At 40.7% G+C, this 24,598-nt stretch overlaps 1 protein-coding gene across 1 annotated transcript; it reads left to right on the top strand.

Moving 5' to 3' along the window:
* Window positions 1-1,336: 1,336 nt before the first annotated feature.
* Window positions 1,337-23,304, top strand: pygm (glycogen phosphorylase, muscle associated). Its single transcript, XM_022747807.1, has 20 exons — window positions 1,337-1,702; window positions 4,405-4,506; window positions 6,562-6,640; window positions 6,757-6,860; window positions 7,738-7,869; window positions 10,142-10,253; window positions 10,373-10,455; window positions 13,651-13,794; window positions 13,989-14,081; window positions 15,223-15,369; window positions 16,430-16,593; window positions 16,693-16,807; window positions 17,093-17,194; window positions 17,281-17,428; window positions 17,518-17,576; window positions 19,153-19,294; window positions 19,497-19,704; window positions 20,146-20,280; window positions 21,612-21,678; window positions 22,141-23,304. The coding sequence occupies exons 1-20, from the start codon at window positions 1,460-1,462 to the stop codon at window positions 22,288-22,290; spliced, it is 2,529 nt and encodes an 842-aa protein (XP_022603528.1). The 5' UTR covers window positions 1,337-1,459; the 3' UTR covers window positions 22,291-23,304.
* Window positions 23,305-24,598: the final 1,294 nt, after the last annotated feature.

The raw sequence follows: 24,598 nt of genomic DNA, 5'->3' as shown, positions 1-24,598 counted from the left end.
TCCTTCCTCATGATTTCTGCTCTGATCTTCATTGTCAGCTGTGAAACCTGCTATAGACAGGTGTGTGTCTCCATATCAGTTTACCAAAGGTGGACTCCAGTCAAGCTCTGGAAACATCTCAGATGATCCAGAGAAAGTCATAGTAAAGAGTCTGAATACTGCAACATCTCAACAAGTGAAGGGGTCTGAAGACTTTCTAAACATACAGTATGTTATATGTTATAATCTCATTACCTTATATACAACCAACTGTTATTGCTAAAGTATTTACATCACATGATGGACAATTGAACAAACTCCATTTGCTCACGAATGAAGATTGGGATGTGGTTGAAAGCTCTACAGAAATGATAATAAAATGACCCTGGATTAAGATTTATTTTCCTTCATTAAACTAAGGTCAAGAACGAGCCTATATGTTTAATTGGATCTTTTTGAATTGTTGTTTTTATGCCTCCCAGAGGCATTATGTTTTTGCATTGTCTGTCCCATTCTTGTGAACATGATATCTCAGTAACACCTTGAGTAAACATCTTCAAACATTTACTTGGACTCAAGGATGAACTGATAAGAGTTTGGTGGGTAAAGGTCAAAGTTCAAGGTCACTGTGACCTCACATTTTTGTACATAATTCACAAATTCATACACTAATAATGACACAAAATGACCACCATAAGTGATGACATTTTAAATCCAAAAGGCCAAAGGTCAACTTCACTGTAACATCATGATAAGAAACTCCTGTCCATTATTCAACACTAATTCAGGAAGGAGGGATGTGATCATATTTCCTGATACTTGACTGGTTGGCGGGGCATACAACCGTAATTCTAGTTTATATTTTAACTCGTTCAAATATCCACATGTAATTAAAACACATTTTACAGGCTCAACTAGTATTTTTCTTCCTCGTTTTGCCTCTGTTGCTCCTCTAGTTTCTGTACTTTTTTCTCCATCTAGAAGTGAGGCAAATTATACAGATTAAGACCGGAAGTACAGTGATTTTGACGTAAAAATAAAAGCACGATTACCCATTTCCGCCATCTATTTTTCTTGCTAATTGACCAAATGATTTGGAAAAAAGAAATGCTATTCTCAGCTCTTTAGGATTCTTCTTAGCTAAAACTATCTATATTTTGGATGTGAGTAGACGCTAATCATTAATCTGCTGCTTATGAAGGGAAATTAGCTTCATTGAGGCGTGTGACGCACTTTTTAATTCTCGATGGGCTCGTTAGCTGTGACAAATTTTGATTTTATTTCGAAATTCTTAGCAGGAAGTGGTTATTTCGTTCGGTGTAGTTTGACGCTGGCTACGTGAGATAAAAGAGGCTGGTCACATCCTACCGGCTGACTGTGCTCGGTGCAGAGTCGGAAGGAAGGAGGACGGACTGTTTGCTCAAGTTCTCAAGTTTAATTCAAACATCCAGCGGACAGTGTAGACAGGGCGTCAGGGAACATGGCCAAGCCGCTCACAGACCAGGACAAGAGGAAGCAGATCTCGGTCCGTGGCCTGGCCGGGGTGGAGAATGTTGCCGACTTGAAAACTAATTTCAACCGACACCTCCACTTCACCCTGGTGAAGGACCGAAATGTGGCCACCAAGCGGGACTACTATTTTGCCCTGGCCAACACAGTCCGAGACCACCTGGTGGGCCGCTGGATCCGGACGCAGCAGCATTACTATGAGAAAGACCCTAAAGTAAGCAGAGGGCTGATGCCGCAGTCCTGCACACACACACGCACACACGCACACACACACACACACACACACACACACACACACAGACAGCTGAGCAGTGGGCGGGGATGCCGGGCCCTCTGCTGCAACTGATGGCCCCTGCGCGTTCGCGTATGTGTGTGCGTGTGTATGTTTGTGTGGTGTGCTGCGTTCCTCTTCATATCCATTTATAGGAATGTTAGAGCTGTTTTGTCTCGACGCTCTGAAACAGTGTGTGTGTGAGGACTCTCCCTCTCCTCTGTGACAGACATGTCTGTTACATAACCTGCTGCTCCGTCACCTTCATCTGATGATGATGAGGAGCTACGTGCGCCACAGAGGACGCTGCAGGGCCGCCGTGCTTCAGATGTGTGCACCAAACACCGTGTTCTCCCCCTCTGTGTGGAATTAGGAGACTCAGCTGGTGGATGGAACGTGTTACGTAATGGATGTTGTGCCCTCCCTCCATCCCCACCACCACACACACTGCAGATCACAAAATGGCCACACATTGTTAAAAGGGCAGATCAAGATGTAGCCTACTGCATAATGTTTCCAGTTATTGTCTCAGTGTAACACATAGATGTCCTGCACTCAGCTTCACTGTTGGTGGACCAGGAGGCTCAGTGGAAAATTCAACTTCATAATTTATCATAGCCATAACCCTAATGCAGTGTTGTAGTACTCATGGAGGACTTGCGGCTCGACTTGGACTTGAGCCCTGCTGACTCACACTCGAGCATTGACTGCATTCAGGCGAGGGCTGAATAATTATTGAAGTTGCATTATGGCCAAAGGTAATATCCAAAGTGCAGGAGCTGCAGTTATTTGTTGAAGTTAAAATGCTTCACAACATCCCATAAATGAAGCATTGAATCATTGTGGTGCTACAGAGACGCCCTGGACTACAAATCATTTTCTCCAGATGTAAGAAGATGCTGGTTTAGCATCCATAGCCCCTCAACAACTTCCTGCGCCAACTTACCATTGCAGAGATCTTCAGATTAGACTGACCAAGTATGGTGTCAATGGAGGAGGAGTTATTAATGTACGACACCTGTACATGGCAAAAACTGTGACACAATTGCATCGTAAATCCAAAATGGCTGACTTCCTTTTGGGTTTAGGATGTGGCTCGTACAGGTAGGCAAAATGTACTGCAAGGACTATTTTGTCTAAATTTTATAGGGGGCGCAATTGAGCCATTTTTCGTAGACCATGCGCAAAACATGTACATTTTCTCCATGCACTTGAAATCCCTCCAAATTGCAGTTAATATTTGCTAATAAGGATAATTAAAACTGAAAGCTGCCTTATGCGGGCCCACGCCCTGTCATACATCTCAGGGCCGCCGTCAGGAGCCCCTTGACAGTCAACATGCATTACGCCCTGGATACGTCCCTTAATAATGTCATTTCGCAAAGGGATACTTCCTGTTTTCAGTGGGTGGTTCAACGAGTATGACTTCATATTAGTTTGGAGGCGTCTTCATCGTGAGGTTGTCATCAAACATGTAAAGTTTGGGGGGTTGACTGGATAATGTATATTACAGTTACAACAACTTCCTGTTTTAATGGTGAAACATCAAAATTCGCTGTCACAGTTCAACAAAGTCTCACTTTTCACATTCAGGCATCGTCAAGTTTGAGGTGGGTGTGGTCAACCTGTTAGGAGATGTACATCAAAGTGAAAAACGTGACATTTCCTGTTGCCACAAGAGGGCGCTATGATTAGAACAGAATGTTGTCATGTACGTGTCTTCAGGTTCGGGGACTCTGATTGGATGATGTGTGCTGGAGTTATAAAAACTTCACCTTAAATGGTGAAACATTGAAATTCGCCGCGCCGCCATGGGCAGGCCGTTCAACGAAAACTCAAAAGCTTCACAATTTAACATGACAAAGGTCTTAAGGTAAGACCATTAGACCAAATTTGATGTCGATCAGAATGTTTTCTAGAAGTTTGTTGAAGAATGATGTCCTTCAATCGCAAAAACTAAATTCAAAAATAATAGACACAACAATTCCAATAGGGTTTCATGTGTAACCTTTGTAAACGGAGCACAGACCCTCCTTTCCTATTTATTCTGATCACCTGATGCCTTTGTCATTTTGGCATGTGGATTCTTCCAAGTACGACTCCCACCATCAGTCAGCGGGAAGGTCACGGACGTTGTATGGCAGAAGGTCAGAGACGCTGCCAAAACTGTCAGCCACGACACGTAACAGTTTCACACGTCCTCGTAAAGTTTGGAGAATTGTTGCAGTATTTGTCAGGCCTTCATCAGTGCACGCAGGGTGTAATCACATGTTGCAGAGCTACGAACAGGGGACTGTGGTTGTGGTTTGATCCACTTCTCTGTGAAGTGTAAGTGATAATGTATTAGCTCTGCTGTTGTCTCTGACAGCAGCTGTTGTTTCCTACCAGAGATAATGTTACAGCACCATGAGAGACGGCAAACAGAGCACGTATGTCTTATTATAAGTGTCCCCCTGCTCTACGTTTTTTATTTTAATCTTTTTTTACCCTGTCACATGGTGGATGATGTTTGCTGCTTTTGTAAAAGTTTTTGCAGGAAGATGTTATGATATAAAAAAAATTGAAAGAACATATAAATTATTGCAGCTTTATATCAGGTGGAAATTTAAAGGCTTCACAGATTTGTTTCCTCTGTTCTCCTGCAGCGTGTCTACTACCTCTCCCTGGAGTTTTACATGGGGCGGACTCTGCAGAACACCATGGTTAATCTCGCTTTGGAGAATGCCTGTGATGAAGCCACATACCAGGTAAGGCAAAGGATCATGGGAAAAGGACATAGGAATTAAGGACATTCCCAAATGAATCCCACAAAGAACAGAACTGAGGGTGTCAAACCTAGAAAAACAAACCAAAATGATAAAAGGTGTCATCCCAGAACATCCCAAAAACATTCACCACGTCCTATAACCAGAGAGATGGAGACGGAGGTAGACTCTGCCTTAAATGACCGATGCATGAGTATAAGTGATGGTTCCTTTGCTAATTCTGTGATTTCTAAACCACCACAAACAGCTAGTGTTGGATAAAATGTAGCTACAGGTTTGTTTATATTCTTCTATAGTCCAGCAGCTGTGCTTCCTGTCAGGGGTGGTGGAGAATGACGGGTCAGCTCTGGTGTAGACTAGTTGTTGGATGCTTTAAATTCCCACTTCCTCTCACCTCCACATTATCTGATTGTAATTTTGCACATCTCTTAATATGGCAGTCATCAGAGGTGGAGAGGATAGGGTGGTACTGTAGGGGCCGGCTTGGGACTGAACCACAGTCTTCAGAGTCAGTGCAAAAGGGCATTGAAGGGGTTCTCAGGTGAATCAGTATTATACAAGAGACAGATAACACGTGTGAAGATCCAGGAAAACTGGATCCTACATTTCCTGTAATGCAACCAGTGGTAACTTTTCATCAGCCTCCATGGGAAATGCTCGGGAGAAGTAAAGGTAGCAGTAACACTATGGAGTCATAGGAGTGCCATTTTAAAAAAAACTAGAATCACCTCCTCGTGGTCGTCTGCCTCCTTCACTCAGACTAGTTTCAGGTTACATTCCTGTTTATCCAGAGTCAGAGAAAATATCAACCATTTGTATTAAAAATCATCATAATTGCTGTGAAGTCTTGAGTAATGGCTAAAAAGTGTTTTGCAAGGTCACAGTGACCATGACCTTTTGACTTTTAACCACCAAAATCTAATCAGTTCGTCCTCGAGTCCAAGTGAACATTTGTACCAAATGTGAAGGGATTCTCTTGAGGAGTTCTAGAGATATTGTGTTCATAAGGCCAAAATCTTGTTTTGTGTTGTGACATCACTGTGACCTTGACCTTTTGACCTTTTAGCCACCAAAAATTCTAATCAGATTATCCTTGAGTCCTTGCGAATGTTTGTGCCAAATTTGACGAAATTTCATCAAGGTGTTACTGAGATATGTCCATGAGAATGGGAGGGAAAACCCAAAAACAATATGCCTGCCTGACTGTGACTGGCGCTGGAGGTGGGTGTAGAAAAAAAATCTGTAAAGTAATAAGAAAATAAACATGGAAATTAATTAATAAAAGAATAAACAAGTAAATAAAACATGTGGAAATGTAAGGAGAAACAAATAAAAGAATAAAAACATTTGTGTTTACCATATTGTTGAAAAGCAAAAACAATGGTGTAAAAGCATTTTTTATTTTTATTAATTTCTCTTTATATTTCCTAATTTTTTAAATGTACATATTGTTTTATTTACTCCTGTTTTTATTCCCTCATTTATTTTCTTTCTTTCTTTTTCGTGGCACTCCTGTGACTCCATAAACCACAGTGTAGACAGAGTAGAATAAACGCAGGTACCTCAAAACTTTCTTGTCTTTAAAGCTCCATGACTTGGTTTATAACTCAGACTTCCTGTGATAGATCTCTGGTGTCAAAGCTCAAGTTGGAATAAGTCTGGTGACATCATCAGGGGTTATTTTCTCAGAGTTAAAAGCTCCCTTGGGTCACAGAGGACATTATACAACTGTTTTCACAGGAGCAGTCCCTTTAATGGCCACGAGTACCAGTGTTTGGTACCACAGTCACAACAACACAAACCCAGACATCAGGAGGGTGACATCAGTGACATCCAGGTTTTAGTTTGAGGCTGCGGCTTTAAGAAAAGACGAGGGTCAGCCTGATATCCACTTTAGTTAAAGTCAAAATGTTGAGCCCTGAAACACCTCACATTACTGTGTTGTTTTAACATGGAGGGGAATGACACATGTATTTATAGCTGGACCCAGAGGTCACTGCAGCTTTCTTTGTAAGAAAATGTTGGTGTGTTCCTCAGCTGGGTCTGGACATGGAGGAGCTGCAGGACATCGAGGAAGATGCCGGTCTAGGCAATGGCGGGCTGGGTCGTCTGGCTGGTGAGCTCCTGCTCTCTTCTGATTGGCTGCTGACACAGTGATGTTTAGTGCTGTGGACAGCCTTGTCTCACCCCACGCCCCTCCCTCCTCCTCTCCTGTCTCTGTTGTCTCCTCAGCCTGTTTCCTGGACTCCATGGCATCTCTGGGTCTGGCTGCTTATGGATATGGCATCCGCTATGAGTTCGGCATCTTCAATCAGAAAATTGTCAATGGCTGGCAGGTATATTCACCGGATGAAGTGTCCTGGAGGCACCACCTTGGCCTTACACATTAGTGCAGAAGAAGACCTCTGTACTGTGATATTATGTAAGGATCCATTTCTAGAAATAAAGACACAGACACATCTTGGTAGTGGTGGCCTCCAAAGCTTCATACAAAATGTAAGTTCTGCTCAAATGTTGACTTGGAATCAGAAACTCGATCACTTTAGCTGAAGGTCTACAGACCAAGACCAGAACCCGTTTACACAAACCTTGTAAGAGATGGTCTTAAGACCGGAACTGCAGTCAATTCTGAGCGTTGTAAAAAAAAAAAAAAAGGACTCCAATCACATCTACCCACAATGCATTTCCTCAGGCAATGAAGCAGCCAATAATAGGCCTGAAGAAATTGTCAGTGATGCATCACAGCAGATAGCGACAGCTCCGTGCAGCGCGTAAACAAAATACCTAATAGAGCGCAGCCAGTCCTTAACATCCATTTTAGGATTAATACTTCCCATCATGCATTGTTTCTGACATTTGCATGCATCAGTATATCAAAACATGCCACGACATTTCGATAATAAATGCCATTTGAAGTTTTATTTATAAAAATCTTAAATGAACTATAGAAGGATATGGAAACCTTGGCATGTCTACATGGGAATCAAATCTAAAAATGAAACTTTTCCTTAAAAGTGTTACAGCAAGTTTATATGTTTAGCATCATTTTGTCTTTTCTATGTTTTCTTATTCTCCCCACAATCCCTGTATTTCACAGTTCCGCTTATCGCACATTTAATAATACCTCTAAATATGGTAAATGTGAACATCAGGGAGAACCACAGTGGCATGTCTCAAAGCACATGGGATAAACACAGTGTCATGACTCCACAGGTGGAAGAAGCCGATGACTGGCTGCGTTACGGTAACCCCTGGGAGAAGGCTCGGCCTGAGTATATGCGCCCGGTCCATTTCTATGGCAGAGTGGAACATACAGCTGACGGAGTGAAGTGGGTCGACACACAGGTTAGCAGGAGAGGACTCACACCACTACAGGACTGTACATTGTACACACTGTACACGACTACAGAAAGACGGATGAATGTGTTATTATAATATGACTATTAATAATAATTAATGCACAAATTTACTAAGTTTCCTGCATGGAGCTGGACTAATACTAGATTGTTCAGGCTAATATTGATGTTAGCACAGTTTGAACAAGTAGAACGTTAGAACAATTACATTAGTTAGATCAGTTAGAATGCCATAACAATTCAATTGTTTGACAGTAAAACATTAGAAAAAGTTTTAATGTTACAACCGTTCGATCAGTTAGAATAGTTAAAACAGTAAGAACAGTTAGAATGTTATAACAGTAGAACAGTTAATGTTAGAATCGTAGAACAGTTAGTGTTAGAACAGTAAGAATGTTAGAACAGTTAGAATTTTAGAACAGTTATAATGTTAGAACGGTAGAACAGTTAGAATGGTAGAACAGTTAGAATGTTAGAACGGTAGAACAGTTAGTGTTAGAACAGTTAGAATGTTTGAATGGTAGAACAGTTAGAATGTTTGAATGGTAGAACAGTTAGAATGTTAGAATGGTAGAACAGTTAGAATGTTAGAACGGTAGAACAGTAAAAATGTTAAAATGGTAGAACAGTTAGTGTTAGAACAGAACAGTTAGAATGTTAGAAGTGTTAGAATAGTTGGAATGTGAGAACAGTTAGAATGTTAGAACGGTAGAACAGTTAGTGTTAGAACAGTTAGAATGTTATAACAGAATGTTAGAACGGTAAAACTGTTAGAATGGTAGAACAATTAGTGTTAGAAAAGTTAGAATGTTAGAACAGTCAGAATGTTAGAACGGTAAAACAATTAGTGTTAGAACAGTTGGAATGTTAGAACAGTTAGAATGTTAGAACGGTAGAACAGTTAGAATGTGAGAATGGTAGAACAATTATTGTTAGAACAGTCAGAATGTTAGAACAATAGAACAGTTAGTGTTAGAACAGTTAGAATGTTAGAACGGTAGAACAGTTAGAATGTGAGAATGGTAGAACAGTAAGAATGTTAGAACAGTTAGAACGGTAGAACAGTTAGTGTTAGAACAGTTAGAATGGTAGAACAGTTGGAATGTTAGAACGGTAGAACAGTTAGTGTTGGAACAGTTAGAATGTTAGAATGGTAGAACAGTTAGAATGTGAGAATGGTAGAACAATTAGTGTTAGAACAGTTAGAATGTTAGAACAGTAGATCAGTTAGTGTTAGAACAGTTAGAACATTAGAATGGTAGAACAGTTAGAATGTTATAATGGTAGAACAGTTAGAATGTTAGAACGGTAGAACAATTAGTGTTAGAACAGTTAGAATGTTAGAACAGTTAGTGTTAGAACAGTTAGAATGTTAGATCGGTAGAACAATTAGTGTTAGAACGGTTAGAATGTTATAACAGTAGAACAGTTAGTGTTAGAACAGTAAGAATGTTAGAACAGTTAGAACAGTAGAACAGTTAGTGTTAGAACAGTTAGAATGTTAGATCGGTAGAACAATTAGTATGTTAGATCGGTAGAACAATTAAAGTTAAAACAGTTAGAATGTTGGAACAGCTCTGAACATTTTCATTTGTGAGTTCTGTCCATTTTTGAAGTGGACAGTTACAACAGTTACAACATTAGAACCATTAGCACAGTTAGAACAGTTCTGATTATTGCTCATTAGTTATTTCTGTCTATTCATTTTTGACCTGTCTTTTGTTACTGGTTTGAAGTGGGTGGGGCTCAGTTGGGAAAAGGTGATGTCACATATTTTCATGCACCAATCAGAGTTTATTAGTCAAAATATAATGATGACAGATGTGGGGTCATTACTTATGCATTAAGCATTCACTCAGATGTCCTGATGAAGCATCATGATCTTGAGTGTTAACTCTTAGTAGATAATAGATAAAAATGTTAATTTCCAAAAATTAGGATTGGTTGTTGTAGTCATGAATATTTAAAGTTTTCTCTCTCTCTCTCTCTCTCTCTCTCTCTCTCTCTCTCTCTCTCTCTCTCTCTCTCTCTCTATCTATCTATCTGTCTCTCTCTCTATCTATCTATCTATCTGTCTATATATATATATATATATAGACAGTATACAGTCTATACATGAAATGTCCTGACAGATATTGAGATCAGCTAACCATAGCATTGATTCCAGATAATCAATATCCGTATTGATGTTAAAATGTTGGCACAGAGAATAATGTATTAACGAGCAGCATATTTAATATATAGGATTTTGTTTTGATCAGGTGGTCCTGGCTCTTCCCTACGACACCCCAGTGCCCGGCTACAGAAACAACATTGTCAACACCATGAGACTGTGGTCCGCCAAGGCACCATGTGACTTCAACCTCAAAGACTGTGAGTGTTCATCAGCCACTGAATACAAATCTAAAGAAGCTTACGCAATAAGAGAAAAAATTAAGAATCTGAATTGGAATAGATTAGCATGAGTTGCTCAGAGTGCTTTTGTCCTACAGTTAATGTTGGTGGCTACATCCAAGCTGTGCTGGATCGAAACCTGGCAGAGAACATCTCCAGAGTTCTCTACCCCAATGACAATGTAAGTGGATTTATTTACACCGACTCTTCTTCTGTCTACATTTTACTGTGTAGCGTCTGTCCAGTTTATTGCCACTTATTACGTCCACCAACGTAAGATGAGATAAAAACTTTATCATCCATTAGATTTACATAAAATGGAAATTTGTCTTTGATAAACCTGGCAAAACAGTGAAAACATAAAGGAGGTTATGTTTGAATGATTGTATTATGATAATAAGACGACTAATGATGATGTACGATGATGACGTTGGAACAATTGGAACGTTAGAACGTTAGAACAGTTGGAACACTTAGAACGTTAGAACATTAGAACATTTTTCACTTGTATGTGTTTATTTGTCAGCAGATTACGCAAAAAATAATGAACAGATTTGCACAGGATTTGGTGGAGGGATGAGGGAGGGGCCTGGGAAGAACCCATTAAATTTTGGGGTAGATCCAGATCAGTTATTATGAATTTTTTATGCCTCCATGCAAGCGTCAGTCAGAGCCAGGGGAATATTGTTTTTGGGTTGTCGGTCCATCCGTCCCATTCTTGTGGACACGATATCTCAGTAACGCCTCGACAGAACTTCTATTTGGCACAAACATTCAAGAGCATTCATACAAGAACTCAAGGAAGAACTGATTATATTTTGATGGTCAAAGGTCAAAGGTCAGTGTGACCTCACAAAATACTTTTTAGCCATTACTCAAGACTTCATTCAGCAATTATGACCAAATTTCACACAAATGGTTCTTATTTTATATGACTCTGGTCACATCCCTGTTCATCCAGACACTACTGTGAGTGGAGGAGGCAGACAACCACGAGGAGGTGATTCTAGTTTATCTTAAATCTGGTTCATGTTGTTTGACATGCATTGGCAGAGATCTACGGTCTTTGAGTGCCCCTCTAGTTTTGGCCAACACTTTCTGGACTCGCCAAGCTAAATGCACGATGAGACAGGAAACGCAAGCAGTCAGATAATCAGCTGTTTGTGCAGATGATCTAAACAACTTCAAAAGTATGGTTGGTAAGTTGAAGCACAAAGTCTGTAAGATACAACGCTCTGTTTGGGTAATAATGTTGTACTTAAATTAAATAAATTTGGCTAATCTGGAGTGACTAACCAGAAATGATCATTTTGTCATGTATGCATATAGATACTGAGAAGCTAAATCTTCTGATACTTTATGAACACTCTCAGGTGAAGAAGAAACTCTGGTCAAAACTGTCGATGAGATCATGGCCATGACTATATTGTTAAATGAACCCAGTGATTCTAAGAGATTGATGGGTCAGAGTGTCATACAAGCGTTCAGAAGTAGGCAGCAGTGGTTAGAACATTTCTTCATCTCACAGTCAAACATTTCATTCAGAAATTTAGAGGATTAACTACAAAAAAGACTCCACCAATATTTATTAATGTGTTTTTGATGCACAGCACAAAGTACTAAGTAGTATTAGTATTACGTTTCTCCTAGCTTTCTGTGTTTTTACCAGACACCAGTCTGTAGGGATCTGTAACCTGACGCTGGCCAGTGTTTTAAAGCTACACCATTCAATATGTTTTAATCAGATTATTACTTGTGTAAGTGTGAAAAGCAGTCAGTTGTGGTGATGAACCCACAGTTCAGAGCTCTTTAGCCTCTTTTAGCTCATTGTTTTTGTTTTATGATGCACAAATTATTCACTCATCAGCTAAAAACAACAGCAGGCAGCTGTTTTTAGCTGAAAAGCTCTGATAAACCCACTGTTCACATGTTACATGTTCAGCACCAAACAGCAGATAACAACTAGAAAACAAACATAAAGCCAGATATTTACTCTGGATCTGGTAGAGACCAAAAGTTGGAATTATCAGGTGGACACAAGCATGAATGTTAATGTTGCTCTGTGTCTGCTGGATGTGTAAAAAAAAAATCAATCAATCAATCAGTTGTATAGCACTTTTCATACAAACAATGTAACACAAAGTGCTTTACAGAATAAAAGCAATAAAAGAAACAACCCCTTCCACTCTCTCTCTCACACACACATTTATACACAGAACAATAAATGACTAAAAGTAATGAATAAAAACAATAAAAAATAAGACAAAAATAAAAGGAACAGAGGAAACGCTGTCATGAATCTCATAAATTTGCACTGAAGACTGGAAAGCAAAGATAAGGTGATAAAGATAAGATAATGAAATGGTAAAAGGAGGAGATGTTTGGAAGTGAGTAAAACCAGAAATTAAAGTAGAAATAAAATAAATAACCAGAAATAAAATTACTTTTTACAAGCCTCACCAGAGACCCTTGAGAAAGAAGCCAGTTAGTCATTTCCTATAACTGCGTCACATGGTTTCTCCTCCTCCCTTTAGGAAACCAGCAGCAGGTCTAAGTCTGTGAAGTGAACCTGATCACAGATCATTCTTTCTCCCCATAGTCACAGAGATAAATATTGGATCAATTTCTCAATTTCTCACAGATCTTCAGAAGATTCTGACATTAAAATGTCATTTCTCAGACAGATCAGGAGAAAATTAACTTAATTGGAGACCTGTCTCTGCCTCAGCTACTGAGTCTCATCAGCTCTCGCAGCAGATTTCTTCTTTCTGTTGGTTCTGGTTCTGGTGTCACGTCTGCAGTAGAGCTGCAGATGATCGCCTTCCAACCAGATAAACAGAAGTTCAGAGGGACCTGTATGAAAAACCATGAATTAAAACTTGTGTTTCTTTGCTTAATAATACTATTATTGTTATTATTGAAGTGTTTTTGGAGGGAAAACAGAGTATTGGACTGATATGATCTTGTTCTGGGTTGGTCAGATATAAAATAGCAGATTAAAACGAGCAGCAAAAAGGTGAAAAAAAAAAGTATATAGAGTTGTATTGTGTTGTTGTTTTGACATGAACAAGCAATCATGACCACGCCCACTTAGGAAACAGGAAGTTTATAACATCTCTTACCATTGTTGGCGCAGCCAAGAATCTTTGCTTTAGAGAATCTTTGGCCTCACCAGTTTTCTAGGTTGGAAATGTGTCAGATGTTGAGTATTTAGCTTGTTGTGGAGCATCGCTGCCCCAAGTGGTTAAAAAACTGCAGCTTTATCTCAAACAGAAAGGCAGCTGTTACCTCCAAGATTAAAATGTATGTAAATTAGCACGGGTGTTGAGAAAATGTCCTGCTGGTTGTAACAGCTGTCTGTATGCTCTCTGTTCAGTTCTTTGAAGGGAAGGAGCTGCGTCTCAAACAGGAGTACTTTGTCGTAGCTGCAACTCTTCAAGACATCATCCGTCGATTCAAGGCCTCCAAGTTTGGCTCCACAGAGTTTGTGCGGTTGGACCTTTCTACACTGCCAGACAAGGTCAGAGATCCATCATCCAATCATATCATATTAAATGATCATATGTTACAAATTACACTATATAAGTATGTCAGCCAATCCAGACCTTTTTAGATTTAGATAAGTTTTTTTATTTTATTTTTTTTACCATAACTATTGAAGTATTAAATGTCTGCCATGTTTATTAATGTGTAAATCTGCCATCTGATCTGCAGGTGGCCATCCAGCTGAACGACACTCACCCTGCTATGGCCATCCCTGAGCTGATGAGGATCCTGGTGGACATGGAGAAACTCAATTGGGAGAAGGTATGTGGATTGCCAGCACTGCAGTCATACACATAGCTCCACTTCTCTGCATCAACAGTTGGGACTTTAAGCAGCTGCGGCTGAGTCGCCTGTATACATTCCAATGCGTTGCCATAGTAATGGAAATCAAACATCGCTAAGCAACATTTAACTCTGACAACGGTTACTTCGCTTCTTCAGGAAACTGTGGTCGCTACAATGTGTCTCTTAAAATGACAGAGAGCTCTCAATATTTACTTTAGAGACAATTTAATATTAGATGAGAAGTTTGTATAAATCTGTCTGTTACTTCAGCACCACAGACAGCGTCATGGCTTCATCAATACACAGCACAGTGAGGTGTTTAAGGTTCCCCCCATCACCTACTGGAACATGAGCCTGGTTCACTATGTACTGTGGTCACCTCTCAGCATCTTGAGCGCTGCTGGCGATGGCTGATATGTCTATGATTAAACTGGAAAAATCTGTGAAATTATCAGCTGTCATTAACAAATATACTCATAATCACTAAAACTACTAACGGTATAATTGAATATGAACGAAATGACAGTTTCAAACATGACTCTTTAACGTATCACAATGCAAACTAGTCTTTCTCCCGCAGTAGACAGTTGGGCTGCAACTGTAGTCGGTGTCGACAGAATCTACGTCATCACATCATGCTGTAGCCGTCCCTTCAACTGTCGCTGCTTAAAGTTCCTAGTGACACAGCAGCACGTCAGCCAGAGCAGAATTACACGTCAGTCAGAATTTAAGTCACACCCTGTGACAGGAAGTGAGCGATGAACTTTATCATACAGGATCATCTTTTTCACAAACTGTAGAAAACAAAAACTATGATCCACACTTTATTATAAGACAAGATGTTAAGTCAGACTACATTTTCATCTTCTGTCATTTCTTACACAGAATACATTTCATTCAATGTATTCAGTATTTGTATTTCATTTATATAACGTAAGAAAAAAATACGAAACATCCATATTTTAATTTCGTTTCCAGCTGCTGCCTGTTGTGGTGAGTGTGAGATGCATGAGTGTATCAGGTTGGGTTTGCACTCTCTCAGACTCTGGTGTGTATGTGTGATGATGTCAGATCTCTCTAACCCACCTGCCTGTGACTCCGCCCCCTCTGTCTGCAGGCCTGGGACATCGTGGTCCGTACCTGTGCCTACACCAACCACACCGTCCTGCCTGAGGCTCTGGAGCGCTGGCCTGTTGACCTCTTCCAAAACCTCCTGCCTCGTCACCTGGAGATCATCTACGAGATCAACAGAAGGCACCTGGAGGTAGGAGGGGAGAGACACACGTTTCTGTACTTATGTTTGTGAGGGTTTTAAGTCTTTTCTGTCAGGATTGATAAGATTTCGAGAAGCATGCATGTTTGAGGTCCTGCAGTGGAGACAATGCACCAGATCCACAAACAACGGTTTATTCATAGCTTTATTTTCAAAGTGGGTTTTCCATCCCCTGACCATATCACCCATACTGTGGTAATATAGGGGAGATACATATATGATGCCTTTGCTGTCTTGCTCAGATTTTTATTCCACTGTGCCGATGACAATCAGAGCTGGAGACATATTGTTTTCAGGTTGTCCGTCCGTCCCATTCTCGTGGACATGATATCCCAGTAATGCCTTGAAGGGACTTCTTAAAATCTGGCAAAAACATTGACTTGGACTCAAGGATAAACTGATTAGATTTTGGTGGCTAAAGGTCAAAGTCACGGTGACCTCACAAAATGTGGTCTTTGCCTTGTGAATGTAATATCTCCGCAAGACCTTGAGGGAATCTCTTCAAATTTGGCACAAACATTCACCAAGGACCAACTGATTAGATTTTAGTGGCTAAAGGTCAAGGTCATGGTGACCTCACAAAATGTGGTCTTTGCCTTGTGAACGTAAGACCTTGAGAGAATCTCTTCAAATTTGGCACAATCATTCACCAAGGACCAACTGATTAGATTTTAGTGGCTAAAGGTCAAAGTCAGTGGTGAGCTCTTTCGCCCATTTATGGCAAAACCCAACAGCATTAGGTGTCTCACATGGTGTCTCCACTACAAACACAAGGTGGTAATCATTGTAAGAATCAAATGGAGAGTACTATAAATCCACATTTAGTTTCTTCTGTTGTCTTCTCTCCCACCACAGCCATCAGTCGCCGACATCCTTAAATCTCTGATGTATTGAAAGATGAACTTTAAGTCTGGGCGTGTGCTTCTTCAAGGGGGAAATAACTCTGATAAGACCTGAATGATATTCTAACCTTCATTTTTGAAGTGTTGGTGGGTTTGTTCTCAGTTACATCTGTGATGTACTCAGACGTCTCTCTTCTTCACTTGTGCAGCGCATCGCTAAGCTTTACCCAGGCGACTTCGATCGCCTGCGCAGAATGTCGCTGATCGAGGAAGGGGACGTCAAGAAAATCAACATGGCTCACCTGTGCATCGTGGGATCTCATGCTGTCAACGGAGTGGCTCGTATCCACTCGGAAATCATCAAAGACACAGTGTAGGAAAACCTGACCTACTCTGCAGCCTCAGATTTGATGTGTTCAGGTTTTTCTGTGCTGACACTTGAATAAGTCTTGTGGCTCCTCTCCTTCACCAGGTTCAAGGATTTCTACGAAGTCGACCCTAAGAAGTTTCAGAACAAGACCAATGGTATCACACCCCGGCGCTGGCTGGTCATGTGCAACCCTGGTCTGGCTGAGGTCATCGCTGAGGTGCGTTTGTTCTTGTTCATACAGAGCTCTTAAGAGGGATAATTGTGATCATCCAGAGTCCTGGAAACTAAAACTGTACTGACTGTACCATCAGTATAAAAGATTCAGAGAGAAGCCTGAGAGAGGAGATGTTAAACTACACTGAGATGGTTTTTGGTTCTTAAAACCACAAATATAACTTCTTATGGATCAACACTTCAAATAAATCACAGGAGAAGAGGAAAATATGGAGCTTTAAAAAATTGGAGTTGGGGGATGGAGCTTCACTGACTGTTCCTCTTGCAGAGGATTGGTGAGGACTACATCCGCGACCTGGACCAGCTGAAGAATCTTCTGGACTTTGTTGACGATGACGCCTTCATTCGAGACGTCGCCAAAGTCAAACAGGTGAGAGCTTAAAGGAAGACAACGGTTTATTATGTCTTTGTCTGTTTGTTTCTGATCACGTTGCTCTGCTTGAACTGAACTTTCAGGAGAACAAGATGAAGTTTGCCGCCTATCTGGAAGAGCAGTACAAGGTGAAGATCAACCCCAACTCCATGTTTGACGTCCACGTGAAGAGGATCCACGAGTACAAGAGACAGCTGCTCAACTGCCTCCACATCATCACCCTGTACAACCGTGAGTTTCTTCTTTTACTCAGCTGCTCGGAAAACATGCAGTGGATATTTAGAGATGAGGTAAACTCTTTCTTCTTTCTTTTTTTAAAGGCATCAAGAAGGAACCCAACAAGTCGTGGACCCCCAGAACAATCATGATTGGAGGAAAGGTGAGAAGTGTGTAGTTTGGAATTATGCCAGAGTCTTTGCAAACTAGGAAGTGGTTTTAGCAATATTGCTGGTGAAGGGTCTGAGTGAAGCTTCACAGGGTCTTAATGCTGTCACTGTGAGGTTGCCATCTTCAGTACCATCCCCTCTGTACAGAGATGAAAACCAAAACCTGTACTGATCAGCCCTCGTCACCTGCACTGCAGCCAGAGACACACACAGGAAGACGGATGAAGTGTTTTTCAGGGGGGCTGCATTTTGTCCATACACTGTGAATAAAGATGGATGAAGCCTTTGTGACGTCACCCACAAGTTTCTGAAGAGCGGTTTTGAAGCTCAGAGTGAGCTGCTCCTATGTCACCATCTTGGCAGTGTCTGACTCCGCCCCTAACTTCCTGCTAATCCAGAAATGGTCAAAGAGGAGGGGCGTGTGTGGAGCTGAGACTTTGGTGCATGCCGGTTTAATAACTGTAGCAAGCATTTGCTCCTGTCATCTGTCAGCACAGCTGGGTGTCTGGGCATCCTGCTTGAAGGCTAACCCAAGGCTAATTCATTTGCTGACTAATTAGCTAAATAACGAGCTACACTAACAAGTCAGGGATGATGAGCACAGAAATAGATACCTGCTAATTAGTGCTAACATATAAATAAAATAATGCTCGAATTTCACTCACCTCAAAAAATAGCAGCACAGACTTCCTCATGTTCTGTTTGTCAATTAACTGACAAGTCAAATTATCTGTCTGATTCTTACATAAAAAATCACACACAGAGAGGTCACGTTCACCGACTCAACTTAGCTGAGGGGACACCAAACAGACAGCTAGCAGCTAGCCAAGTGTGACAGCACTCACCTGTCACTCAAAGTTGCCAAGCCCCAATTTCTCCATAACTTTAATCCTTAATAAAATGTAAACAGGTGAGTTATATACACAGTTGTCATGAAGGGGGAAATTAGCTCTAGAGACAAAAACAGTTTTTGTACCAGGCTGTAAACATCTTTATTTCTGATGTAAAGTTGGACGTCTTAACATGGCAGTCTATGGGGATTGACTCACTGTTGGAGCCAGACTCTAGTGGTCATTAGAGGAACTGCAGGTTTTGGTTCTTCAGTGTTGGCTTCAGTTTTCAGCCCTGGAGGTTGATGACTGGTTTTGACAAACAACCAACTGTAATTTTTCCATATTTGTTTGAATGCAAAAACCAGACATGTGTTAATAAGCTGTTGAGATGTTGGTATATGTATTTTTTAAACTTAGGAAAGACACAGGTTAAATGTTTCCCCCTGTTTCCAGTCCATATGTTAAGCTAAGATAATTGCTACACAGAAATCAAATAAACATCTTTACCCAAAATGTTGAGCTTTTCCCTTTTTTTTAAAAAAAAAAAAAAAAAAAAAAAAGATCCCATTTTGTAATGATCACCACCATCACAGCTCAATGAAATGATGATGAAATAATGAATTTTCTACAAACATTTGATTCCACACAGATTGAACTGTTTTTTCTTCCCACATTCAGAAAACCTGCTTTATAACCAGACTGTACTTGGTGACATGATGGTCCTCTGTGTTTCCAGGCGGCTCCAGGTTACCACACTGCCAAGATGATCATCAAGCTGATCACATCGATCGGAGACATCATCAATAATGACCCAGTGGTGGGAGACCGCCTGAAGGTCATCTTCCTGGAGAACTATCGGGTCACTCTGGCTGAGAAGGGTAATGGATGCTGTTAATCTTATTATGGTTTTTAAACTCTTATCCCTGTCTAACATGAGGCTGGAAAGTCCTGAACTGTCCTGAACTTTGATTTTCACACTGAATGATTCGGCTCAGTGTCTGGAAGCTGGAAGCTGGGTCAGATTAGTGATGCACCAACGTGATATACTGAGTTATCTGTCCAACTGTCCCCTCTGTGCAGCCATCCCTGCAGCGGACCTGTCGGAGCAAATCTCCACAGCAGGCACCGAGGCCTCCGGCACCGGGAACATGAAGTTCATGCTGAACGGCGCCCTCACCATCGGCACCATGGACGGAGCCAACGTGGAGATGGCAGAGGAGGCCGGAGAGGAGAACCTCTTCATCTTTGGCATGAGGGTTCCTGATGTTGAGGCTCTGGACAAGAAGGGGTGAGTCTCATCATGGTGTAATAGGACTGATATTAAACACCCGAGACTGTGTTTGTAAATGAGTGTAACATCAGCATAGTACTAAAAAGTAATTAAGACAGTGAATTGACTATGTGGTGGCAGTTATTTGTAATATCTGTCTTAAATATGCTAATATTAGCTAACATTAGCTACTGGTCATATTAGAACAAGTAAGGCTGTAACAAAACCTCTGAGTTTATTGTATTGGAGAAAGATGAGCTATATTGTTTATGAATTTAACTTTTTATTTGTAAGAGGAAAGACGTTTTGAGGGGTGGCCATTTTTTCAAATCCCCTAACCGGGACTGGTAAGTGAACCGCACGTTCATGTATGTGCACATGCATTTGCTCATGCACGGACCATAAGCGTTTTCCTCAGTACACCTTAACCCAGTATTTTCTAAATGTCTTTGTCCCCAGCTATGACGCTGTGTCGTACTACAACCGCATCCCAGAGCTGAAGCAGGCCATGGACCAGATATCAGGAGGCTTCTTCAGCCCCGACCAGCCCGGCCTTTTCAAAGACCTCGTCAATATGCTGATGCACCATGACAGGTAGGAGACACACTAACACTGAGGCTGGGGAATCAGCACTTTGTAGAGGCTGACACACAGCCCACATCTGTCTCCACGGTCATGCAGTGTTATTAGTGTTTCGCTGTTATCCACTGTCAAACAAATGTGAATGAACCCACTCCAAATTACACTTTGCTTTCTTTGATTATGTGACGGATATGATCCGATATGATTTATTTATGGGTTGCAGATGTAATCTTCAAGGGATAACATGTTAAAGTGAAGAAAAGGGAAAAACAAGACATGTAACATAAAACTAAACAATAAAAACCTAACATCCCAAAATATGTCACCACGAGTTGAATAAAAAATAACAGCCACATCACAAACACTAAGTACCACAAAGACAGTTAGGATGGCTGAAGTAGAATTGTGAGTTAATAATTCTTTTATTAATCTGTGACGCTTCTCAAAGACCCTGTTTGTAATAAGTGGATGTGTAGCAGGAGGCTGGTGTAAGACAAGGAGCTTTTGGCAACATCATTTACTCAACACCTCACATGAATGCACACAGTAGCTATGCTGACACTGTACCATTGGTATTAGTATTATTATTATATATTATTCTATTATTTTATTGGTATTATAGTGAACACAAGTATTTAGGAGGATGCTCAATAATAATGTACAGGGATGTTGTGATACCCTGGTATTGACGATAACTGTGATATTTAAAAAATGAAAGATTGATATCATATTAATTATACACATGATAATATGACATTGCCTTTTCACTGTCCATTAAGTGTAATTGTACTATTTGTACTTGAACCCCACTGTATGTAAGAAATTAAACTAGCCCTAAAATAGACCCTTGTGGTACTCCACATGTAACATACTAGATTCTGATTCAGCCTCATCAACATCACAGACTTTACTTCTTCCTATAATGCAAGAAGTAAACTAGTTTATGATCAACCCCACACATTGTAACTTTGACACTGTGAAGAATTGTATAATGTTGTCAAAGGCCTTCAGCAAATCCAGCTACATCACACCCGCATCATTTCCTCCATCAACGTTTAGTCATAAAATCAAACAGCTGGATAAGACGTGTGAGTAGAGGAAGACTGTTCTAAAGTTGTAAAACCTCCTTATTTTCAACATCTAGTCTCCAGACTAGATCCAAACTAGATGTACCTGCACACCAAGTCCATTTTAATGGAATCATAATATTATTTAACCTCTTAAATAATATTTATTAAACCTCCTTAAACTTTCTGAAATAAAAATCTTGTTGTCAAATAAGATCTAAGAAGTCGCGTGATTAGAGTGCATCATCTCGTCCATCTTGACTGTCTGTGCTGCAGGTTCAAGGTGTTTGCAGACTACGAAGACTACATCAAATGCCAAGAGAAGGTCAGCGTGCTCTACAAGGTCAGTATATGTTCATTAATCTGCCAATACAGCGCCATCAATCACTGAGATCAGCTGTTAAACCTCAGTTTTTATTGTCATCACTTCCTGTATGTATGTGTGCAATTCTGTCAGTTCTCTGTTGCACCCTTTACAGACACGTTATGTATTAGATGAATACATCTATGTTGAGATGTGCTCTATATAGCATACTAGGTCAAAATCTGACTGTTTCACAGGTTTTATCATATGAAAGTATTAGGTCATAAATTATACCATGCTGAGTTATACTGTACTAATATCATATTATTACAATTCTAAACAGTGCTACATTATGGTACATGGTACTGTAGTGTTATAATATACTGTACTGTATGGTACTGTATTATACTGTGCTATATATATATTGCAACAGTCCAGTTTTCTGTCCAGAATCAGTGAAGTCACATCTTGTCTTCCACTGCCCCTCCTCCGTTATAACAGAACCCCAAAGAGTGGACCAAGATGGTGATCCATAACATCGCCGGTTGTGGTAAATTCTCCAGCGATCGCACCATCTCCCAGTATGCCAGGGAGATCTGGGGCATGGAGCCCAGTCTGGAGAAGATCGCTGCTCCCGATGATCCTCGCTAAAGCACCACATCCACCTCTCTGCAGCCCGCCACGTGGTCCAGCCGCCGGAGATCAACCCTGTAGCTTCTTCACTGTGCACTGTGGCATTATTTCTGTACTTTACTGATCCCCATACTGCCTCTACGACTTGCACTTCCTCTGGCACTAATATGTATCCAAATGGGCTTATTCAGAATCTGTATTAGTTTTCCCTTTGTGCACCAGCAATACATATTCTCAACTGTTGAGTGAAAACCTTGCATCTCCACCTCCAGAGTTTTGTCAAAGTGCCCAGTACTCCCCTTTTTTTCCAAAATGTCCTCACCACTGATGTTTGAGAAGTCAAGGTCAAACGAGTGTTATACCAGGGTGTGATCTTCCAGCAGACCTGGACTTCCATATTCTGGTTTTCACACAACAGTGATGTCCTGACTACATTCCCCTTCTACTTCCGAGCCTTGATGGCGACTAAAACCCAGCAAAAATGCCAACAGACCTCAGAACTGTGTTGGTTCCAGACCAGCCCGCGTCTTCCACGACAGAGAGCCTCGACGCAGCACTGTGACTGGACGGTGTTGGAAGGAAGCCATGTCTCCATATTCACAGCTGATCAACCTTCATATCAATATCTCACTGCCCTGTCAGTGTTTGTGTTCTCTGGTGTTTGCTGAATGTATTTGTGTTGTCGGTGATGGTCAGAGGAGCCCTGCATCGACCCGTCAGTTTACCTGTGACCTCCTCAGCATGTTTGTGCGTCTCTCTGTCCCTAAAGTGTCCTGTGTTAGAAAATAACCAAGCCTTTTCTGCCTAAAACCTAAGTGACTGAACTTCTCTCGAGGGTGTGCGTTCTCTGTAGTGTAGCTGTGTGTGTTTAACATAGGACGAGTCTATGACACTGTGGATCTCAGTCTGATTGATGTACTGTAACAGCATCCTGTCTGACTGCAGGAGGAGCTGTCCGCTACACTGGAGCTAATGTTTCCACTGTCAGTCAGAGCTTTTCTTCTTCTTTAGTCAATAAATGACTAAAAACAGTTTCATGTCTCTGTTCACCTCTGCACCTCTGTAGCACAAATGAAATGATAAGAGCTGGGGCCAGTTGCATAAAACGCCAGAAGTTAAGATATTCCTTAAAGTCTGAGTTAAGATTTCTTTAAACTAAAAAAAGTTCCACGTTCATGCAAATGTTCATTTAAGAATTTAAGGTTTTCTCCTTATCTTAGTCTTAAATTTTAGGAATCACTTAGTCAGTTAAACTGTTGCTCAAAAGACCTTAGAGACCAGAGTTCACCACTGTGAAGTTCCCGTCAAAACAACAGCAGAATACAGACATAGCTGCGCCCCTCTTTAATGTTACCCACTTCCCAAAAGTGATAATGGTTATCAGAAGTGCTATTGGCAGCAAACAAATTGTCTCCATGGAAACAGTAGGATTTTACTGCTGTAAATCTGTATTTAATGCTGTAAATTACTTAAAAGGTTTCCTTAGTTAAGGAAATAAGTTAAGAGATTCTGTGCAACACCCTTAGGGAGAAATTAAACATTACTTCATTACGTCATTACTTAAGTAGAAAAGGTGTTTTGTGCAATTGGATAGATAGATAGATAGATGACTTTATTAATCCCCGGAGGGAAATAAAGATGTCATAGCAGCTGAGTTAAAATACAATAAAATACAAAGACAAAGACAAACATACACAGGATTCAAGTATACACTAAACTCTCACCACTCGTCCAGAGACATTCAGACTGAAACATGAAGCTGATCCTGGGTTAAATATCGTAGATACAAATGAAGTCCAGGGCAACAAAGCTGAGAGCAGTGGAGGAGCAAACATACAAACTGATATTAAATGTGTCACCGAGCTCCTTTCCACTGACGGCCACTAGAGGGAGTCAGAGCTGCTGCAGTCATGATGGGAGCTTCACTGTTTATTGTATAAATATATGTGAGAGGGATTTATTTAAATTTGTTTATAAGTCAAACTTACACTGAAAGTTTCCTTAATTTTAAGTCAGGCTGGTTACTATGGAGACAACTATTCAGAGATGAACTCACTGGCCTCACTGTGAAATACCTGTTATATAACACTGTAATTCAAATTTCATATTTGATCCTAAACTCCAGTGTTGGCAGATGGACAGAGGCCAACGCTGACATCAAAATACATTGTGTAGGGGAGACTGGGGACGGTGGGAACAAATCTTATTCGTCAGGAAGACAGAAGACACATTCAATATCTGCTTCTGTCAAACTGTCCTGAGCTTTTTTGAAGTTGCAAGTTTGAATCGTTGTTTTGTTGACTTCTAAGTCACATGGTTAGCATGT

The sequence above is a fragment of the Seriola dumerili genome, unplaced genomic scaffold, assembly GCF_002260705.1.
Source record: "Seriola dumerili isolate Sdu_G_001 unplaced genomic scaffold, Sdu_1.0 BDQW01000111.1, whole genome shotgun sequence".
Classification (NCBI taxonomy): domain Eukaryota; kingdom Metazoa; phylum Chordata; class Actinopteri; order Carangiformes; family Carangidae; genus Seriola; species Seriola dumerili.
The sequence above is the reverse complement of the archived record's forward strand: the minus strand, read 5'-3'. Positions and strand labels throughout refer to the sequence as shown.

Coding starts and splice junctions, on each gene's coding strand:
- pygm (XM_022747807.1), top strand. CDS start 1,460: ATGGCCAAGCCGCTCACAGACCAGGACAAGAGGAAGCAGATCTCGGTC. Junction 6,861..7,737: donor AAATTGTCAATGGCTGGCAG/GTATATTCACCG, acceptor ATGACTCCACAG/GTGGAAGAAGCCGATGACTG. Junction 16,808..17,092: donor TGGCTGAGGTCATCGCTGAG/GTGCGTTTGTTC, acceptor TTCCTCTTGCAG/AGGATTGGTGAGGACTACAT.